General features: G+C 35.7%; 2 protein-coding genes and 1 long non-coding RNA gene across 6 annotated transcripts in view; 1 reads left to right on the forward strand and 2 right to left on the reverse strand.

Moving 5' to 3' along the window:
• Positions 1-24,052, reverse strand: part of LOC100643658 (calcium uniporter protein, mitochondrial) — an 80,049-nt gene that overhangs the window by 17,971 nt on the left and 38,026 nt on the right. The gene's annotated exons all lie outside the window — the stretch shown is intronic.
• Positions 1-24,052, forward strand: part of LOC100643536 (protein javelin) — a 31,230-nt gene that overhangs the window by 3,631 nt on the left and 3,547 nt on the right. For both annotated transcript variants that reach the window (XM_012312530.3, XM_048409666.1), the window contains exons 2-4: positions 20,007-20,225; positions 22,067-22,373; positions 23,105-23,923. In XM_012312530.3, coding sequence (XP_012167920.2) covers positions 20,007-20,225; positions 22,067-22,373; positions 23,105-23,923 — 1,345 coding nt within the window. The remainder of the gene's footprint in view (positions 1-20,006; positions 20,226-22,066; positions 22,374-23,104; positions 23,924-24,052) is intronic.
• LOC105666128 lies at positions 5,709-10,745 on the reverse strand. 2 transcript variants are annotated; one of them, XR_002308101.2, is made up of 3 exons: positions 9,764-10,700; positions 7,183-9,679; positions 5,709-6,487 (listed from the first exon to the last, which is right to left on the reverse strand). It is a non-coding gene; the product is annotated as an uncharacterized LOC105666128 (long non-coding RNA). The 2 variants fall into 2 exon arrangements; XR_001099027.3 differs by having other exon boundaries at positions 5,709-9,679; positions 9,764-10,745.

Here is a 24,052-nt window from a genome sequence, read left to right on the forward strand (position 1 = left end):
CTCTCAAGAAGGTATAGCAATGTGTTCGAACGTGTGAAATGTTTGAAATGTGAGATTTCCTATCAAGGTTCAGCTTTATTCACAAGCTTAGTTACCATTCTACGGATTAGAGATTTTATCGCATGTATCGTCTCTCTAAGCCATTTACACGTTTGATTCCTTTTACGAAGGTTAATTCTGTCGTTTGAGAAGATGAAGATTTACGCTTGTGTTTTCCTATTATTAGAAATTGGAACGTAGAATGTTAGTTCGAACAATCTCATTTGTATGTATCAAAGGATAACTTTCATAGTAATTTTATTCTTGTTAATTTGCATTAGATATGACGATTGCGTAGTTGAAGGTAACGGTTGACGTTAGTATGTAATTGATAAATCGTATTTCTTTGTGTGATTATAAGAAGAAAACTTACATCCATGCGACATTTAATTTTCGTGCGTCATACGTTTGAAATGTAATAAAGATTGTAACAGCGAACGTTCTTCTGCTAGAATAATCAACTTTTATGCCAGATTTATCGTGAACGTAGACGTATGAACGTCTTCTACAAAATGAATTCATTTTCCCTTGATCCTTTACGTGTATTGGGTTACAAAATAATTTTTTAATCTAATTACTTCAAAATATCTAATTATATCGTAGATAGACAGCGATATTACTAATTTTGTTTCTGTTGGCGATGTGTATGGGAGTTGGAAGATAGTTTTGTTAGAAATCGCGTTAACGAGCGTGAATCGTGAAAACGATTAGTTGGAAGTAAGATCGTGGTATGTCGATCGAGAGATATCATCAGGTGAAAATGGGAAATGTATGTGAGTTTAGGGAAAAACATTGACGGAAGCAAGGATTTTTATATTGGTGGAACAATTATTTCCAGCAGGGAAGAAAACACATTTTTCTAACCGAAAGATGAAACTCAATTTGATTATATATTTCACTAGATATTTTGAGAAGTTTCTTTCGTTTGATAGGCAACAGTCCCCATTATATTACTATTTTAATGGTGCGACATTATTATTCATAAAGAGAACAGAATTTATTTTACAATCGAATGCTTTTGCAATTAGAAACTCTATTACAAACGACTTTGCAAATTACAATCATTAAGTTTAAATTTTCCATAGATTTTTCCTAATCTATATTTACTCTTGTAGATTTTCTCCGTTTAAACATTTCGTCGAGGTAGAGAGAACAAAGAAAATTTTTCTCCGATAAAAAATTCCGTGATATCCAATGAAAAGCAACGTGAAAGTATACCACCGTTTTAACCAAAAGCTTGGCTTCTCTTCGAACCGTCATCGGCTCGTATGAAATTCTTTTGTGAGAACAGGAACATGGCCCTCATTGTGCAACATCCGCTGCCGCTGTCGCTATGGTGGCTCTGCTTCCTGACCTTTCCGAAGTTAGGAGGAATCACGCGACGACGAGCAACTAATGCTACTTTCCATTTTATTTAACAAAAACTGCGACACTCTCCACTTGATATCTCTTTACGTACAATGACATTACTTCTTTTCTATATTTGTATTTGCAAAGATCACGATCTTAGATACGATTCACCATTACGTGCTATAAGCGACTCGCCATAATGATTAATCCTTTAAAAATCAATGAATATATGTAGAATTCACATATAAAGTATACAAAATTATCTCTTCATGTGTCTTCCAAAAGAATAAAATTTAATTGGGATAAAACATCGAATATTGTTAGGTTGCAAAGAGTTAAGAATATTAAAAATTTGTCTAGCAAGGAACTCTTCTTTTCATTTAATGTACTTGGTTAATATATAGTTTCCTTGCTTATTGAAAAATCAGTACGAATTTTCTGGACAACCTGTTAGTCACGAAACCCTAAGATTTTATCTAAAATCGATCTCGTGACAGTCGATAGACTTCGACGTCCATCAAATTGATTTACGATCAATTTGTGGTCAACCTCGTTGAAGATTTCCTCTTACATAATAATAGAATCGTTACACGCACGTATGTATTCTTCTTTTTTGTTCTCTTTTTTTTTAAGTTTAGCGAGCACGAAAAGTTACGTAAAGGAGGCAGCGAGCCTCGAAGCGTGGAAATATTAAAATTGATGTCCACATTAGGTAAGAGCAGTTCCTCCATCGGATACGATCCCTTGATTGCGTCGAACAGGCTATTCTCGTTCCTTTCCACGCATTGTAGTTTTACGCGTCTTTTCTCCCCTAACTTTTACCCCTTCACCATCGTTAAAGCTCGATATGCATACGCAGTAGAAGAAACAGTTTTATCGTTCCCCTTTCACGTGACTGCTCAGATGAACCGGTGCTTTAACCGTGTCTGCTCGTTCTCCAATATATTTGCATAATCTCCTATCTTGCTTGCACCGCTATTTCTCAATGTACGTAAGACGCAAGATTTAACTGCTACGGAAAATCTCTAAAAAGAGAGAATCTGCAGAAGATCTGTAGAGAATTTCTAATGGATAATTTTTAATTTGACTTTAATGGTGCAAGATACAAACAGCTTCATTAGTAGGAGATTATATTGAAAGAGAAAAAGAGAATTGTATAGAAAAATTAGAATATAGGTAGAGAGTGTTTCAAATGGACAGGATGTTACAATTGGATGTTATGAAAATATTATTCTGTATACAAATATGACTCGGAAACTAAGAATAAAGTTTCTCCGTTCCAGAGATCGTCTCTTGTTTTCGAGAAACTGCTGTTTGAAAATTTTAATATAGGAAAGATGTTAAAAGGAATAACGTATGATAACACAGTAGGATAACAAGGAGTTCGATTCCTTGGTCGAAATAAAGATAACAAAATTACATGTATGTAGCATAAATAATTTTACGTAACCGAGCGTGACATACCAGAATCACGGAAAGTTCGTGTCTCGCGATAAACGATCGCAGCCTCGAGGAAATTTTCCAGATCGCGGTTCTCGAACCGCAGCCTCCATTTGGGTCTCTTCCGGTGCTCGATCCTTCTATCGAAAGTGACTGTAAAGATTGGTTCCGACACGTCAACGACCCTGGTTCGAATTACAGGTACTGCTCGAGTTACTTATCACTTTCACGAATTTAATTTCTCTCGTTTTCCATGGTAATGAAGTTTAAATTATCGATTATTTATACAACATGGGAAAAATCGCCTCGACTAGAGAGTTTTATGTCGTTCTGTCAAAACATAGCTTATTTCTCAATTTATAGAAAGCAAAAATTGATCACAATGGTTTTATAAATTGGTCAAGTGAAAACATTATCGGAATTATTAATTTATATTGAGCAATTTTTATTTTCGTGATAATTTGGGAAATATTTGTCATGAGATATCGAGCGTGTCAGTATTTAATTTTTCATCGAAGTTTCATAAATTCACAACGATGAACTTCTGAGAATTTCAATGATTCTTTGTAAAATATATAGATGAAAGCTCGTTCTTCTCCTTGCAATATATAATTCTCTTCTTTTTTTTATTTACTTGGTACAATTTTTGGTTTCATATTTTAGTAGCTTTGGTATTAAATAGCAAATAATAAATATGATCCGTAATATCAGATTTTTTCTATTTTTGACATTTCTATAGAATTCATTGTAGACAAAGTATTCAGTATGCGAGTTATGATTTAACAATGTGAATCATTCCACCTCGATTCCAGGTGATTCAAGCGTTTCCTGGCGAACAAATTGAGGGAGTTGCTACTCTGGTTCACACGGGATTGCGCTATTGTTTCGTACGGGGACGAAATGGTATCCTTGGTAACTACGTGATTCATCGTGAAGGGTGGAAAAGAGGGGATGAAATTAAATAGCAATTTTTTTACTTGTTTCTCCAGTCGAGGATCAGCCACGAATCACGAACAACGTCGAGTATTTTCCCTGGAAATATTTTTCAGAATTTTTTCATACATCCTTCAATAAGGTATCTTTTTGTAAATATTTTTCTTTCTTCAATCTTTAAATTTTCATAGTATAGTACGTTTTTTCACCGGAGCGACAGAAATTACTGTCCTCGTATTTCCTCGAATTTCTTCTCCATAGTATATTTACCATCGATCATCGTTTTTTCGATCAGGAAGCACACGAAAACGCAGGTAACGCATTAAGTCGTCAGAGAAAGCGTGCAGCACACACATCGTTTAACGTGGTGGATGAATGCTGCGTCGTTAAGGTGCATGTGTAGTGCTTTTTGTCATGAACATTGGTACATGTTCATCCTTTTATCAGGAACGTTTCTCTAAACAGACCGCAATTTCACGTTCGTTAATCCCGCTTTTCAAAATGTGTTTCGCCGTAATGGAGATTCTCTCGTATTTTCCTTCCATTCGCTTAAAACAAGAGAACTTCAAGTACGATGATTGGCATAGATGTAACATTCCTTGTGAGAAATTTATCGTGTTCTTATCCTACTGTTCCTTTCACGAAAAAATGAAACAGAACAGTGGAATTCGTCTTTAAATTGTTCACGTTTGATGTTGTACAAGTATTCGATGCGAAATTTTGCGTATCTACTCCCTTATAGTATCTATGATAAATGAAAAAAGGTTCATATTGTAACAAACGATAAATTAGTTTTAAACTGTAGGGAATTGTATCTTCTTTACAAACATGCCAAAAAAAGGTTTATTTCTATTGCCAATAATAATTGATAAAAAATTCTCTTCAGCTTATAGAAATCTTGTTGATTACATTTTGAAAAGGTTAACTAAGCTCACGTTAATAAAAGATATAGCTTATAGCTGATATAAAAGAAAGGAAATAGACACCGTTAGACAGATAAAAATAGACCGATAAAATATTCAATGGAAATCTATAAGAATCGGATGATCATTAATGTTCGCGTTTACTTTTCCGCTGGTAGTTCGCGTAATAGCATAAAAATGTTCAGGAGGAAAAACGAGCGACACGTGAAACGCGAGCTAAGAGGAAAGGGGTAAAATAAAAGCTGGTCGATCGTTAGGAAAGTATCGTGTCGTGCATATCCAGGTGACTCGGGTGTAAGTGGTACCTAGGCCAAGCGCCATGGTCACTTTCTTCGTGGTCTCACGTGACATTGCGTTCACAACTCGTTGAACACGAAACGAAAAACGAGATTCCTCGTGGAATGTGTTCTTCGCCATCAAACGTACAAAGAACTTCGTTTCAGTCTTGTTAGATCTCTCTACGATTTATTTAAAAATCGAATAAAAAATTTCATTAAAAATTTGTGAAAATGTTCGTTCAAACATATAACTCCTTATAAAATTAGTAAATAAATCTCTTATAATCGTAAATATTCCAAAAGGACTTTTGAATACGATATTGATTATCAATATTTGATGGTTTTGCAGCAAATCGTAATTATTTAATATTATCGCTACAATGACGAATAAATAAAATTTTGGGTCGTGGTCTATATATTTCGTGGAAAATTTATTCACGAAATTTGTTTAAAAATCATTGTTGTCTATTAGGACTACAGCTATATTATTAAAATTTATTTTATGAGAATGGTGCGAATATCTTTTCAAATAACAAGAGTGATAATAATTCTTATGACCGCGTAAAAAATTATTAGTCTTACAGGAAGATAAATATTGATTTTCGCCAAAATTTTATAGAAATATGATGCAATATACGTACAGTTGTACCGCGCCTGTTTATGAATTTATGGCACGTGTAAATATGCAAAAATGAACAAAAGGACGCGTAAAAATGCAAGAACATAAAAAAAATTAAAATACATATGCAAATAATAATTATTTTTATTCAAATTCCTTTATCACTTTTGCACTATTCGTGCAAAAACACGAATTTGCACAAATACATACTTCAAGAAGTATTTATCTGCACTTAATTTTCATATCTTCGAGAAGACATTAAAGTTTTCATTAAAGTTTCTCGATAATTAATTACTCGTGGTCTACTCTACTGGCAATTAACACTATCGAGAGTAATTACGCTATTCAGCTATCCTTCCTCGAAATAGCTCGTTCGAGGGTTATACACTATCGATTTCATCGACCAACGACTAATTTATCTTCTTTTTTTCCCTGAAACTGAAGAAACGGATAAAGCCGCATGAATATTTAAAACGCTCTGCTAACGTGTCTTTTCGACGCGTTGCAAACCTTTTCTACACCGACATTACAATACAAGACAGGTTCAATTGAAATATTGAAACCGGACGGCTGACGTCTGAGACAGACGTTGGACACTGTGTCACGGTCGAATAATCCCGATAAAACAGTCGTTGGATTTTTAATTCGTCTCAGGCGGGCTCGTGGAAAAATTAACTCCTGCACTTGCCGGATATAAAGCGGGTTAGATCTGTTCGGTGTCATTTTACCTTGACACGGTGACATTTCCTTAAATCTTCCGGGGATTACACGGAAAACGAAAAAGAGATCCAAATGTTGTTCTATGGGAATACCGTGCATCGTGAGATTTTATAACGATGAAACTATGCGTTCTTTATGTTCCATTTTCGTGAGTTACCGGAACTTTGTCCACCGGCACGATATTTCTGAGGACGTAGTGAAGCAAACGCTTGTAATTTAGTTGGCGAGAGAGAAATGATAACTAATTGTTATGCTATAGTTTAGAAAGTATCTTTGGTTCTTTGTCATTTGAGGATTAAGGTATTTTCTTATGCTGAATTCGAATAAGTAATGAATTTGTTTCTATCTTGTAAGATTTCGTATTTGAAAAGTAACGCAAGTCGAATGAAAGTGAAAGTGAAAAACTATTTGGAATTTTACAAGAAAATTATTTGTATTAGACGTACAATGTTGGTAAACAGAATAGATTGTAGGAAATAATGACCGAATATCTTTTTTGTAATTCTTTACATTCGTAGTCCTTGAAATCATCATATTGGTAGCTTCGACATTCCTCTATCAGGGGACTGAATTATTTTGAGTTGAGGCACTCTGATTACGGATTAAAATTCAGCATGGAACAATGCACAAGGACCAGTACAGTGTGACAGGCAAGGATATATACATAATTAGAAAATATTTACATATTTATGAGAAAAAGTGGAAAGATACGGTACACATACGAGATTACATCTGTTTGTTTTTTGTCTGTTTTAATGGAAACTGCGGATTCATGTGATGTTCATGTAAATAGAATTTAGCTCAAAGCGCGTCTATTTGTGTAATGTGATGCGTTCTGAAGAGAATATAGCTACACGTGTCACGTGCATGATTTACTTACGTCTGCTTGTAATTGACACTGCAATTTAACGTTATTAGCATACATCACGTTCAGAAAATATTCTGCAGCTTCTAATTTTTCTCCTCAACGAGAATATTATTCGTCGATGTTTTATCCGAGTTGAACTTTACCAGTTCCGGGAATTCTACATTATGCTCTTTGTCGTCCTCTTTTTTCATTGATTGCACACCTTTTTGCTGTTTTTAATGATTCTCGCGTTAACGATAAAGTCACGTGGTGGGATAAAGTGCGATTTAAAAATCGCTCGAGAAGTCAGGTAATCGTTAGAGACCAGACTTATATTCGCAATACGCTTCTATCTGTGAGATTTTATAGATCTTGCAGTATCATCGAACTAAGACGCACGTGGCATAATGATCTAACTATTTCATGTTCGATATTTATAATCTTCGATTTCCGTTGTAATAGTCGTTCAAATATTACGTACAATAATATTGCATCGCAATTTGAAGACTTTTCTCAAAATTCATTGAAAGATGAAGGCGATCCGTTCGTGTTACGAAATTTTACTTATTGTGGAATTTAAATGATAAACGATACATACTTTTGGTATGATTACGTGTTTCACAGAACCTTATGAATTGAAAAAAACCTACCATAGATTTTAAATTTATTGTAATAAAAAAAAATATTATCGATGGTTGCAGAATTAATTTCAAAGTTAATAACACATCATAAGCGAAATTAACAAAATGACTTAAAATTATTAGTAGTGTATATTCTCTGCTTATATAATTCGAAAATCTTCATCAATGTCAGTTATATCATTTACAATTCCACCTAAGCAATTCACCTTTCGGTTTCATTTGTTTGAACGTGTTAGGTTGGGCCTTGCCAAATTCTGGTAAAATATGGTACAGGGTCATTGCCACTTGACCCTCGGATTTTACGACTACGATCGTATCTAGCAGGAAACCTTCGAGTCTTATTGCGGTCTTTGACATTGGGCATTGTTGTAGGCGCCCCTGACACGTCATCCTCGATGCTCGGAATAATAACGTTCATCCATTGTCCTGCGGGGGCGTTTGTTTTCTTTTTCGATAATTACGGAAGGGTCTATTATATGTTAAACGCTCTGACACGAAATAAAAGTCACTTAACAAGAGAGAAAGAGTAATTCTTAGAAATAGTGGAGCTATTTACATCAGCAATTAGATACGTTGATAGCATAATGCTGCAATTTTCCAGATTTCTAGCTTAAAATTTTAGGATATTCGAAGAATTCGAAGGATGTCATCATCATCATATGTTTGTATATATATATGTATATATTTACGTAATCTTTCTTTTATTTTATGGCATCGCTTGTTAGTAGAATTGCTAGTATATCTTTTTTAATGGTTTTGTACTATTCGTTGTAGGTAAACAGCTTACTTTTTGGCACCATGATGTTTTTATATCATCAAATTATTTTTATCACCTTTACACTGTTTTCTTTATTGCTACAATTTAACTTTTACATCTTTCATACAGTTTTTACTTGTTATTATTAATCTTGATATTTTTGCGTTATTTTTTTTAAACTCTTTTTCTACGAGAAATACTTAAACGATTCCTTATCATTGCAATTTTCGTTATGCTCTTCTATAATCTTTTCCCTGCCACAGCTCCTCCGTCTTAACACCCTTAATTTGAAATTTTTCCAATGTTCTCCCATTCTTCTTTATTCTTAAAGAATTATTCAGTTCCGGAAACACTCAGTTCAATCTTCTCACTGTTAGAAATTCTTCTCGTAGAAGAAGTGCTTCCTTCAATACGGAGAAATTTTCCACATCACAACATTCAAAGGGAGATACTCGTTCAATGATAGATTATTTGCCACCATTGATCCAAGAGAGACCCTGCCTATAGAAATAGTAATTGAAAGCAGGAAGCAACCCTTAGAAACGTTCCTAATAGTCAGCCAGCCATTAGGGATTATTTTGGAGGAAGTGAGTAGTATTGAATGGCCATTGGGTAGTCTGCACTTTGGCTCAGATCTTCCATCAAGGAGTAGTTTGATACGATAAATCAACTTTCAACAAACTGGTGTTGATAAATGTCGAGGATGTAGGCACAAATGACCTGCAATTGGATATCAGATGGGCTCGAAATACGTTTGTTGGAGAGTTGTCGAGGATCGTTCATCTCTTTGTAATCCCCAGAGAGTGGAAACCTCGAAGAGCACTACTTGTCTTCCACCCAATGCCTCGCGATTTACCTTCACATTTGACTAATCTCCACAGTTATTATTATTTGAAGTTAATTATTCTTTGAAGTTAGTCAAGAATCATCCACAGTTTTTTATCTTTCCACAAAGTATTTTTTCGCAAAGTGCATGAAAATTCAAACAGAGCGACAAGAAATAATAGCACGTAAAAGAAGGTTACTAACAATGCTTTTCCTCTCAATGTTTTCACCTGATGTTATCAACTTCTGCTCTGATCTCGTTACTTTAATTTCAAACATCCCTTAAACTACGGGGACAATTTCTTCTCTTAAAAAAATGTATCTTTCAGTAAATTTCCCACAAAATCTTATTATCCTGTTATCCAGGAGAAATTACAATCTGTCAACTTACCGAACAAATAGGAAGAGACCAACGGTGTGAGTAAATCAACTCGCAGTTTCCAGATGAAACTCATTACAGACTTTTACCCCGAGGTAAATTACATCTCAGAATAGGTAAAAACTACGTTTCACAATTTTCTCCTCTTCGTGTTCGATAGTCGATTAATTCTCCAGAATTTATCGAAATTTTCCATGTTATTGTAAAAGCTCGAAGGTCGTCGCGAAAAGTCGATCGTAAGAGCTACGTTACATAATTTCCTCCTTCCTATGCACGTTCATTCATACAACGATTTTTCATGGAAACCCTATTTTCGTCGCACAAGGATGAAGATTACCGATCGGCGCGAAAAATCGATAGCGATTCCATGGTTAGGTTTCGTAACTTGTCTCGCTTCCGAGTCAACGGATCAATGACGTCATACTTTAAGGCTAAGGTGTACGGTGTACACTCTACTCCCACTACGAGTAGACAATTCGAACGGAGACACGTTGTCCTGTCGAGGGAACAGGTGCACAGTGGCGATCGGTCGGCCAGGTACGACAACGATATCCGCCAGTCGATCCGCGAACGAGAAAGTGAGAAGCCGGTACGTTTGTACGTAGATCGCTCAAAGATCGATCTTAGATCGTGGAGAGTAGGAACGTCCGATAATTTACTCTGGGACTCGATTTACCTCGAGTGTTTTGCTATTTGAGAGTTGTCGCGAGTGTCTCTTCCTCGGTTCATAGATTAGGATCGTTGTTGTTCTGGGGAATCGAAGAATCTGATGTCGCGAAGAGAATTTGTCAAGTAGAAGAGTAAACGGGTAAGAGAATGAGATATTTCTGTGTCTAAAAGAATAGATGGTATTTTTGAGATATAATCGAGATATTTTGTTAAGTGATATAAGTGAAAGAGGTTTGCCGAGGAAAAACCAAGGATTTGTAATAAAAGAGCTGTCTTTGTGAATCTTTGTTCTGACTGTTAGAACGTTTATCCAAAAGGTTGACAAATTTGACAAGAGTGTTTTTGTTAGGAGTTTCTCAATTTATTGAAAATCTGCACTTGATTAATCTTGGTGGAAGCTATCACAATTTTTTTAAGAATAAATTTGAAAAGTGAATGGCAGAAGTTGTTACATTGTAAGGTAGTTGAAAATGTAACTGATATTCAAGAGCTCCAATTACTGTGACATTTCTTTAGTGAGCGAAAGTAGTCTATCAAAGTAACTAGGTCTCTTGAAAATCAGTCAAACCCATTTCAATTACCCTACTATACTAATTCTCTCCCCCATTCGCTTTTTTTTGCGTCTGTTTAAATTTAAATCCTTGAAATTGATATCCTAAAATATTAGTCTCCAAAAAAGTATCATCCCCTTCGGTATTGCTATTCGCGCTTCTTCCAATTTGTATAGCTTCCCTCTACGTCCTTTACATCTATTCATTTTCGATTATTACATTTACATCCATTTAAATTGGCACCTTGGAAACTAACATTTCAGCGAGTAAAAATAATTTATTCAATCTCTTCAAAACACTACTTTTAAAGAAAAAGTTAGTCCACCCAATATAATTATTCCTACTTCTTCTTTCGCTTCCAATTTTTACAACTTCCTTCTACTCGTTCCGTCAAGTATACTCCCAGTCACTCGATATCTTATTGAACGAGGAAGAAGAAAGTTTTATCCTGAGGTTTTGTAACACGTTTGGTCAATAGCCTGCAATACTGCGTTCGTGGTAATTAGCCTGAATTTTGAGTAGCTTATTGTGGATCCATAGAAATGGAAAGGAACGAGGTACTCACACGCACTCGCGATATTTTCGACAAACCAGTTTTCTATTACGTAAGACGCGTCTAGGTTATCCGGAATACGTACGTAAATATCGTGGCCATTAATCGTGTTCGAAGCTGTTAATCCTACAAGAATATTAGTCATGGTCTTTCGTTCTGTGTATATTTTTTCAACTCGACAATTATATAATTCGCGCATTCGATATTCTGTCCATTGAAAGATTTTCGCTGAATCAAGGTCATTCGGCCAGAAGGAGAATTGACGTCAGAAATGGCTTTACCAGCAACATTTTTATCTCTGTCGAAACTTCAACGCCGCTAATCGATTATCGTTGTTTCATACTTCTTCGTTAACTAGCGCCAATTCGCGGTCATTAAGGCGCTTATTGCAGACGTGAGATGAGAAATTGTGGCACGATGGAGTACGACGCTAATTTGATGACACGATGATGTCGATTTCCTAACTTTGCGCTTAATGTAGATCAATGGTTCTTGTAATTTTGTCTTCATGACTCGTCTTATTCGGATTTATATTCTTATGAAAGCAACTAGAGAGATGGAATCTACGTAGAGAACTGTTTCATTCTCTAACATTTTTCTTTCTTTTTCACCTTTTTTCTTCTTACATTTTTCAAAATATATCGAAATATTCGAAGCTCTTCGTGCTCTTTACTTTTTAAGTAAAGTTATATTATTCCAATCGTCACGAAATCACAACCAAATATTGCTAATTGAACGAAGCAGATGAAACACGGGGCAAAGAAGCTGGTAAAAATCCGATCTTTTCGTCTTCGAAATGACAAGTAAGAAATTTTAACTAATGTGTGTTATGTTATTTATGCTTCTGTTATTTTACATATATTTGCATATTAAATGTATTACGTGCACTTTAACATCTACAAACTTCCCGCGAATGCAGAAAACTTTGCGATCCACTATTGATGCAACGCACTCGAGTGATCTCTAATGATCTGCTAAATTACGCCGATTTTCCAATACCGATGCCTGCTTCAAGGTTGAATGAGCCTTTCCATCTTCCGGAATCGATTGTTGTCACATTTCCGTACTTTGTGCTCAACGAAACGACGCGTGAAAAACGAACTATTATTGCACAACCCTCGTTTCGCAGTTAATCGAACAGTTTCGAGTACCGTTGCAGCTCGATTGTTTTCGTGCAAACGACCAGTTCTCGAACTACGGTGTTGGAAGTAATTAGAGGTTCCTGTGTATAGGGAATGGTTTAAGTAATAGCTGTGGAAAAAAGGTATTTCGACGTTTAACAGGTTTCCCTGGTCTGTTATATTAGTTAGGTTTTGCCATATAGTTTGTGTGGCAAGTTTGTATGCACGTGGAATGGCGTGACATTAAGCAGCTGGGAATTTTAAATTGGAAATATCGAGAATGATATTTTTTAGCAGCGAAATATTGCTTATTCAATTGAATGGTAATTTACTGGATAACAGAAATGCTAATCGCTAGGAAGGATATTACAACTGTCAAGTCATTATGAGTTTGTACTTTTTGAAATACTTCTCTGGCGTTTTTGCGAGGGACTTTTTCTTTCAAACGAATCTGATAGTATAATATTACCGACTATAGTATATTTAAATCTGAAAAAAGATAAGTTAAATATAAGTTGTAAAATGAGATATATCCCAGAGAGGAACATTATAATAACCTAGCAGTCTTCCTAAACGTCGTTTCAAATTATAACGTGCTGTCATACTCTGTAAGAGAAGATTCTTAAGAAAAGAGATAAAAAATGATAGAAGAATCTACCAGAAATTGACTTCAACATCATGCGATATATCAGAATTAATTCTGACAAGCCACTCTTTGAAAAAAAAACAGCCCGTGTTATTTTCTAAATGTAAAAGGAATAAAAGTCTCCGAGATCCAGTATAGCTATCGATCAAAACTTAGTTCTTATTTAAAGAGCTAGAACATCGAAACTTCCTACACGATGTATTCGATCCATCATCTTATTTTACGAATCCCTTTTCCACGAGAATCTCCTCAATTCATTTGCAAATTTAATAAAATCTTTCAAAATACCAACTAAATCTACGAACACGTCTGCAACGATGCATACAAAATTAGTCGATCGTTAAGATACGACTATGATTACAAGATCTTCACGACACTCTACAGCATGAACAAACTTCTTTGACCCATGAACAAGCGAACAACACGAGTTGTTTCCAGACGTGAACTATCGACTGTTCAGACCGCGGAACTTCTTCCGGTTTGTGTCATAAGATATTCCCGCTGCGTTTCTCTCGGCATACAGATTCAGGCCCTCCCTTTGTGGCCACATGCGAGTGCAATGATCGACGCCCGATCAACCGGAAGCCTGTATCGATTCCAATACGTTCATAGATACAGCATGAGGGGGCAAGAGGCAGTGTCAACGCGTTAGATGAATGTATAGAACGTTATTGAAGAATTCTTCATCCGGCTTAAATCGTGATCAATGGCTATGTATTTGATGATCATTGAACGAGATTGAGTTATCAATTCGCTTTGATTAAATTGATTGGAAGCTTTAAGATAGGAAAATGGGGTTGAAAGAATGTCAATAGGTAGAGATGTTTTTCCGACATCGCGATAGCTGTTAACCCAGTTATGTCTATTATCTTTTCAACGGGATGATTGAACTGTGATTTTTGTTCCTATTTTGACATTCTCAACAGCGTGTATTTAACATCGTCGTTCTACTTGGTCAGTTAGAGTGATAAATTAATGGAACTATGAATAGCAAAGAATAACACTAAATAGACATTTGATTAACGCAATGTTTATATTATCAAGTGGATGTCAATGTTTAGATATGAAATAAAGGACGACATCATTATTCGTAATTGATAAACGTAAGGCGATAATTGATCTTCGTTAGATGAACAAAAATATTATTTGCTATATTTGCCCAGTAGAAGGTGAAGGAGATTAAACCGCGTCAAAAATTGAACACGAATAAGTTGCTAAAAACTGCTGAACTGATATTCTGTAATTATATATCGTAACAGAGTATTAAAATTAAGTATCTTAATGGATACACTAAAATATTCGAAAGGTTTACACTTTCCGTAGTTAAAAGCGTGTTGAAAGGTATTTCAAGTTGCACCTACAATTAAAAAGTTTCTAACTCCGATTCCTCGTGTTAATCAACAGGGGAGACATGTTGCGCTCGGTGAGAAAGCAGGCGAGAAAGTGTAATCGAATTAGCCGATGTTCTAAGGCGCAACGTTCATTTCCATTTGCTCAGTTAACAGTTCATAAATCCTGAACCACTCTGGTATTTGATGCTTCGTCACGGAAGATCCTATCGTAAACTCGTTCAAACGTGCAAGCGTCCCTTCAACTAGCCTCGAAAAGTTTGCTCTCACGCAAACCCATCAATGCGAATCAAACTTTGAGTTCTTCGCGGATTAGCGAACCGAAACTTACGAATGAAGTTCGTTATGCTTCATCCACGCAGGCATTAAAATCTTCTGAATAATTTAATCGGTTATTTAATTGTTTATTTATTGGAGAATACAGACGGATGATAAATTAGGATGGCGATATTAAAATTCTTGCTGTCATTTTGCTATGCTTGTAACAGATATCCATTCTGGAGTATAGTAGATATATTATATTACATCTATTCACGTTTCTCTTATCGAGTATGATCTCGTTTCCCTAAATTATAGTGTTTTCCGTACTTTTCCCTGAAAGTTTCCTTCGTCTGACATTGCAAGTACCGATACTACTTATCAACTGATTATTCTATTTTTATAATAATTCATATGCAATTTGTTCTTTCCATATGAAGATTCCGAAAAAAATGAGATAAATTTGTTATGTTACTTTTGCGACATATAAACGGAAAATTTTGGAGCGTTTTATCGTACTTAGGAAAATAATGCAATTAAAAGTTAGCGTCCGTGGATGTGGTTTCATTCCTGATAAAAACTTTACTAAGGGATAAAAACAAAGGGATCCGAAAAGCAATCGCGAAAGGGTTATCGCGTTTCGTTTTCTTCTGCTGTTCGCATGCGACGATTTTTAGTTAACATCGTAAAAATTGTGCTAAAACGTGTCGTAAAAGCATCGATAAGCCCGTTAAAGCTATAAGTTCGAGCTGAGTTTGCACGCGATCGATTTTCTGATATGCGTTGCTTGAGTAAAGGGCACAGACGAAGCGTAATCGGGATTGAATTGAACCAGCGATCGAAAATCACTGAATAATTCTCGATTGCGTGGGCTTTTACTATTGCAAGGAAAATAAAAAGAATAGCACAAAAGGCATTTTCTCTTGTTACACAGCGTTATTTGTCTGGCTATTGTTCGATAGAAAATCAAGAAAAAAGATTCTTTCTGCAAACATATTTATCTTTATGTCCTTTATGACGTTTCCCATTGCAATTCAATAAAATAAAGATAAAAGTAACGCAATTTAATTATTTAAGTAATTTATAATTAAACGCTGTCTTGTTCTCTTTGAGAGCACTTCAAGTTTTAATAAAAATTTCTGTACTCGTTATAACCACGATAAACAGTTCAAAAGATCGCTATCTAATTGCCAACATACTGCATGTAATTTTACAAATAGTCGCAAAGAACACGCAACCTTTGATGAAGCAAACTATTCAAAGCAAGATGTGAAATTTCTGAAAGGCCTTCGTTAAAAGTTCTCCGTTTAAAATTTCCTGATATTTTTCGGAGAAAAAGATGGAAAAGAAAAGTACCTAAAGATAAAGAGCCCCGAGTCAGTTCACGTAGCTCGAAAAATGGCTCGTAAAAGTGGCCGAGATAACTCGGCAAAAATCTTACGTAACGATTCGCTGTGCTCAGTCGAACACAATGAGATGACGATACGCCATTTGCATCCTGGCTTCAAGGATTCGTGTTCGCAAAGGCGGTCGAAAGGACGCGTTTACTTGCAGTTTCTGGCTGTTCGAGCGGAAAAACCAACGATCTTGAGCCGGCTATTAGCTACGCTAAAAAAAAGCCTGCGATTCTTTTACTGCATCGAGATCGTGCCTTGATATTCATTTTTGAAAGTATTCAAGAGTTATTTGCGAATAAAAGATCTTAATAACGAGTTGAACGACCGAAACAAATTTTCAAGTAAAAAACATCGGTAATAAATTAAACTGCAACCTCCTTCAAGCATATTACACGGTATTGTCGATGCTTTTTTGTCGATAAGCAGGTGATTTTCGGTCGTAAATTTCGCTGAATTTTCCAGCTCGTTGAATTTATCTGTCTGTTAATGACATGAACGATGCGACAAGAAAAGTTACGTTCTGCGATTAAGTAATATCTGATTTTCTGAAGATGCATTAAAGTCAAATCAATAGAAAGAGAAAGTTTGCGATATCGAGTTTGCGGGCAATTCGACGGGAAAAGAGGTAAATTACTTTTCAATGGGCGCCATATTCAAAGTTGAATTTTATTAGGCAATGAAAACGATTTAATATGACGGGGCTACGTGTTGTCGTCTTGGGACTCGAACTTGAGGAGCAACTAGAAGATAAATTTGTTTTTAAGAAATTGAAAGAAGAAGAAATCGAAAGAAGCCTCATTGGATCGTAATATATTCGGATTCGTATGTTCGCATTTTAACAAAATTTCGATTACCATATTATATCGTTTAAATGACACGCTTTATTTGTACAAGTGTCACGATGCACTCACGAGATGGTCATATGTGACTTTGTATTGTCGTTAGTATACGGATCACGAATGCTGAGTTTGTGCATTTCATCATGGAGTAATCATGACACGAATTTCGCGATGACCTTTCCACCGTCACGCGGTTGATTGCTCTAATTATTCTGGGACGCTGTTAGGGATCTGTTTTCTCAAGGATGGTTATACAAATCGAATAATCGAGACTTTGTCGTGTTTTCAGCTACTCAAAGGTCGTCTGACGAGTTTGCTTCTTACAAATACTTCGATTTCGTGGACAGTCCGTACGATTGACACTGTTGTGCTAAAAGTCATTATCGTGGTGTTAACCTTTTAAACATAAAACGTTTTATTTCAGTAAAGTTGATAATTTTAATTTTTCTGCGCCTTTTTGTTCAATTAAATTATTAGTATTAGTAAATCTGAAAAGCTGAATTTTATTTTTTATAGAAGCTCTGGATTTTTTATTTTTCAAGTTGCTGAAAGCATACGGTTGTTTTTGCGAAAATTAGTATTTGCCTTTGTCGAGGTGGAAATATGAAAACATAATAAATATATGCATGAAATGTTATGCGTTCAAATAAAACTAATCGCAGGGGTCTTTTTTTGTTTTTACTACATTTAATTCATACGTCATATACTTAATTAAAATAATTTCCATACGACTCAATATACTTTAACATTAACAATTAATTTTGATCAACTTCGACTTTAATTTGTTTCATTATTCCACATTTAAAAGAATTACCTGTTCTATAATTAAAAAATTTCAGAAACGGAGTTGTTACAGTTCCACGTTTCGCTTGAAATAGTTTATACATTAACAAATTTTTCAGCAGGATGCTTTTAACTTTTTCCAAATACTAAATTTCTGTTTTATACAACTCTCATGGTACTTTTTCTAAATTTACTCTCATATAAAGAGAAAAGTCATACGAATATTCTGACTATTCGTGATGGCCAATTTTATAGTTTTCATATCCTTGTTATAAACATAGTACGTCAAATTTGACGTTTCCAATGCACCGTTTCGATTCTATTCATTCGTGCATAACATTTTTCCAAGATATTAAAGTTCGTTGAGTTTCTTGTTAAGTTCCAAGTTTTTAAACTGTTTCATCGATAATATGGAAGCGCAATTTCTTAAATCTCTCGAAATAGAACAAATTGCCTTCTAGTTTCTATCAACGCTGGTCGAACAAGTAGACCCCTAAAGGCGTGGTTTCCTTCAGTTTTCAAATAAGCGAACGTTGCGTGACTACTTTGTTGATTATGGCCTCTGTTCATACGAATACGCCGATGCTTCGCTGCATCGTTATTCAGTAAAAGTATAGTAATGGATCAATTACTGATGGTTGAAAGGAATCGTTAGAATACTGTCGCCATGATCTTGGGGACTCGTGTAACTAGTTTTTTAGATGTACCGATAATCAAGCTTGAATACAGGATACGTTAAACAAGGATGAGCATAGCGAAATTTAATTAACGCGTATCACATACAGCGTTTATAACCACTCATTGATTCACATAGGGAATCTTCTATTTTTACAATTAATATTAATACTATGTTTAAAATTAATATCGACGTTCTCGTATACGCATATTAGTGTCGCAAATTTTATTCGAAATTATTATTCGTCAATGTTATTCATGTCATGTTATTCAATTAAATATATTCGCAATCTTCGTAAAAAATTATGCCATACTTTTACCGATTAAATAATCTCATAAACTTCGAAGAAAATAATTTAAATTTATCATAAAAAGCGACGCGTAAGCTATTTGAAATTATTTATCCGTATACATGGATTTTGATGTTCAGAAGGATTACTGCTACGGAACTTCTAACTTTGTTTTCTCTAATGACAAACGCAAAATTTGCGTTTCTCTTGAAAAAACGTAATGTCGTATAATTTACCGCGCGTTAACAAAAAGTTTATCCAGAAGGCGACACTTCTTGGAAAACACAGTGTTTTGCGAGAGTTCGCCAAAGGATTACGTAAACATATGAAATAGTATGTATCGGTGTATTGGGCGAATTTTTTATGCGGATCATGCTCGATCTATGATTCGTGCACGGAATAAGCGCATGAAAAGAACAGGTGATCTCGCACGGACATAAAAGGGTTCCGTTTTTATGCCAACACGATGCTTCTTCTTAGTATTATTGATCAAACATATGCAAGGCCTTTTATTCATTTTAAATATGCTTTCATCATACTTGAAATAACAACTCTTATAATAGGAGACAACTTTCACGAATATGTTATGTATGTTATCCAAACATCACGAAATTTCGTCATTGTCACTGTTATGAAACTCGACTATCACGATCGTATTGATAAAGTTTCAAACAAACTTGAAAATATACGTAGAAATTACGAGTACTAAAAATTGTCGTGACAAGCGCAAGAAAATTATTATTGGACATTCAATAAAATCTTGGAAAGAAATGAAGCGGATAATCTCAAGTTTGAAACTACTTTAAAAATGCAATATAGAAATTACAAGTACGACAAATTTTCGTAACACGTATAGGAAAATTATCACTGAATTTTCAATGAAATTTTCCAAACAATCAGAGTACATAATTTCCATTAGCGCGTGGTGGCCAAAATTCGAACAAAGCTTCCCACGAAAGTTTCGTAACAAATGAAAGTTTCAAAGTGCTAGTTAATTATCCCTGAAAATCAATTATTGATGTACTATACTTCAAAAGTCTCTTAAGGTATTATCGAAGAGGTATTATCGTCAACGATAAGCAAACAGGATTAATATGTTTAATATTTAATTTGATCGATTACAGAGAAGGGGGACGACACGAGGCCAATTCAGCGCAGTCCACGCAGGACCGCAGGAAGCTCTTGAAACGAACAAGGAGCCTTGCGGTGATATCCGAGGACGAATCTCGACACGATCGAGAGGCGCATCACTTCAGGCTCGGGCAATCGACCTTCGATTTGCCTAGGAGGCATCAATTGATTCCACGAGCCAAGCTGATAGATCGCAATTCTTTGAAGGATAGGTATGTTAGAACGAACGTTGTCTCAGAGACGGCGATGACATCATTCAGGAACATCCGTTAGTTATCGAATAAAGATGCTTGTAATTACGATCTCTGTATCCTTGTGATCTTATCGTAAAAAAGTCTTACGTCACTTACGTTATTGGATTAATTATAGTAACTAAATATAGTTTGGAAAGTCTCGTTTATTTAAAAATCATTGTAGATGGCTAAATCAGTGAATCATCGCGAATAAATTTTCATTCTTGTGAAATTCGAGCGATTAAGAAGGATAATCTGCTTCTGTCCTTTTCTACGAAAGAAATAACAATACGATCAAGCATAAAGAAGAGCAACGTTGTATTTGAATCGCGTGACTCGCGTATTACAAGACAAGAAAATATCTTTCATTATGAAACGCTAATTACCATAGAACGGGTTAAGCATAAGGAGCTTGTTCGAGCTTTTTAACTGCACGTAACAACTCTGTTCGTAGGACGCGATACTCTGTTTCGTCCAATCGTCGGATTTTTTTACACGTTCTTCTAGAGAATAATATCTGTTCGAAAATTACCACCCCAATCAGTTACAAGCTTCGTAGCCAGTTTAATCGAAACCGTGCAAATAGCAAAGTAATATCTGTAATGTAATTAAGAGAATCGTTTTACCGTACGAACAGAAAATTTAATTTCTACTGTTTAACGAATTCGTTGATGCTAAAATATCAATATCCATAATTTTCTCCTCCATAATATCCTCCATTTTATATAATATCTTGTATAAAATTTCGAACAAGTACTATCTTCGTATACGTAACTTTACAAATTGTTAATCGTTAATCGTTAATTTTAATCATTAATCAAAGAATCAAGGCTTTTTCACGACAAACATTTAACTAATACATCGTAGGTAAAATTTGTATTTCTCTTACGAAGGTACTGAATTTAAAATACACACAATATGTGCAATAACAATCAACGCGATATGTGCGCGAATAACAGCGAATGTATTCACTTTGCGTTGGATAATATCGAATAGTGTTCGTTAAATTGGTCAATTCGAAGGGAAAGCTATGGCAGGTCGAATAAATTAACCAACCTGCAATTTGTCTGCTATGCCAAACATTTTCGAAATTCATGGACCAGCCAGAAACTCGTTTGTACACAGCATACAAGATTTTCTATATGAAACCAAGTCGTACGTCACTCAAGAAACTTTCTTGTTTCTATCGGCCTTCCACGGTTCGCTGCAAAAGGTCTGCTAAGTTAAAGCCGCATTAATAATGCAATGACCTGAAACAGGCGTACCGAATCCTTTAATTCTTGTCGTTTTAGTAAATGGAAACTCCAACTACTTGTATGTACTCCTCAAATACAAGTCGAACAACAAGAACATCCGAGACGGTTCATAGGGAATAAATTTATCTCTGTAAACTAAAAACTTATTCGGACGATGCAACTGTTGCTTTTCTCTCCGAATTGCATTCTACACTTTTGCACATATTGATCGATGTATTTCTTTATTCGCTATTGGTTTAAATCATTTTTATAGCGTAAAATACGTTATGTGAAGGAGAAAGAATTATTATAGTTGGAGACGTAAGTTATTTAATTTTATCTGATAACATTTATTTTCTATCTACTATAACCAGCATGAAAATACCTTTGGTTTCAATTACGTGGTATATTATACCGAATAGCGAATGCTATCCCGAGATCTGATAGCTCCGATAAGAAACAGAAATAAATCCTACGAATCTTCAAGTTCCAGTTTATTTCAAGAACAATATCTTACACTGTTACCATAATATTTCTACGTCTCGATTCAATGGTTTTCCAATGCGTTTGTACTTTATATTTCAGACTCTGCAAGAGTCAACAGCATCTTTCGGATTCGTACGAACGATTCAACGAGGCGAAATCGTATCACTCGAGATCTGCTTGCGGCCTTCACTCGATTCCTTCGGGACTCCCCTCGTTTCCGGATCCTCTGCACTACACTCGAGGCAATCGGACCGATCCTGATCGATTGAACATCCTCGACTGGCCCGAATCACCGAGACGTTACCGCAGTGTGCAGTCGTTGGACACCGTTAGCGATTTAGTGGACATTGTCGAAGACGGCTGGCCAATCGAAGGAAATCGCAGTATCGATTGCATCTACACTCAGGTAAATCTTGCGTTTCTACTGTTCAAGCGACTCATATGAAACGGAGATATTTGATGATCATCAGGAAACGAGATTCCTATGTTACTTGTCACATAGGGTTAATTGATTGATTGTGGAATGGAAATTAATATTCTTATAAAGCTAATTAAATGAACGGAATCCGAGTAGAAAATGTCACGCACTGAATATCATATGTACTAAATTCTAGTGTTAATTCTAAATTAATGTTGACTTTAATATTGGTATCATTTGGCCTGTGTTTGCTAATCATTTGAATACTAACCGATACTACACGTATAAATTTCTCGTCGAGAGCATTTGATGCTTCTTACAGGATACATAGAGCGCGTCCTTATATCTCACTATATACCATACCCCATAAATTCACTCTTATCTCGAATAGCGTTTGAGAACGAGGATAGTTGCGTTTATCTCGAAGTTACGATGGAATATCGATACTTCCGCGACTGGTCCAAGATCTTCCTTCTTACAATTAGATTCTGATAAACATGCAGTTGTACTATATGTTTATTGGTAGTAATTTACAAAGCACAATGTGAAAAGGTGTACAATAATTTTAAAAGGAATAGAAAACATATTCATTCCATAGAATTCTGACAAAAATGGAGTTCTACTATACTATTATTGCTCGGTTGTTTGATAATTTATAAAATACGATGTGAATGTGTATAAAACAATTTTGAAAGGAACAGAGAACATTCCATTCTCAGGTGAAACGTAAACGGAAGGAGCACAGGAGCCTGGACAGCATTCTGTTCGAAGACGATGGCGAGCTAGAGTACTTCGACGTTCTGAACCTCTTACCTTTATCGAACGTACGTTTGGAATTCGACGAGGAGGACGCGCGTAACAATAACCTCCGTCAAAGGAACGACCCAAACCTAAAACCACTGGAATATCTCGAGTCTCGCGTCGTGGAGGAGAGATCATCCACGAGGAGCAACGCTACAGACGAGGAAAAATGTAAAGAAAGCAGCACCAAGGAAGGGAACAGCCCGCAAGACATCGAAGAATTCGATTGTCAAAAAGAAGAAACCGGTTCTTTGCGTCTATTCAGAGATAATTTATCACTGCAGAACACAAAGGAGGAGCTACGTCACGAAGTTCGAGAGGATTTCGAGGACGACAGGGACTCGATAACTTACCTTCGAAACGAATTCGTAGATCAAAGATCCACGTGTTCGAATATCAAAGAGAGTAGATACAGGCTCGATGACGAGCTGGTGCTGGTAGGAGAGAAACAGATCGATCGGAAGGTCGAGGAGGCGGAAGACTATAAATCGATTTGGATCTCGGACACGGAGGAGCAGGAGGACATGTCGCGTAGGCCACAGGTGCTCAAGGTCATCGATAGCGACGTGACCAAGAGGCGACATCGAAGTCTTACCATCGAAGTTGGTTCCTTTAAGAAGGACGAGCAAAAGAACGAGAAGTCTCAGAGTAATGGACAAGAGTCAGGCAATTGTATCGACCTGGTGCAATCGAATGGGAAGATCGACGAGGTTGATGGGGCTCTGAAGAACGTAGAGGTAAGTGATAAAGAATAGTTCCTCCATCTCTCGATTCATTTTATCCATTTTAATTTTAGAAATCGTAGAAGTTTTAAATGGAACAATTTATCACTTTTCATAAATTCATAGATTTATAAAATGTGTAAA

This window comes from Bombus terrestris, chromosome 10 (assembly GCF_910591885.1).
Source record: "Bombus terrestris chromosome 10, iyBomTerr1.2, whole genome shotgun sequence".
In the NCBI taxonomy this organism is placed as follows: domain Eukaryota; kingdom Metazoa; phylum Arthropoda; class Insecta; order Hymenoptera; family Apidae; genus Bombus; species Bombus terrestris.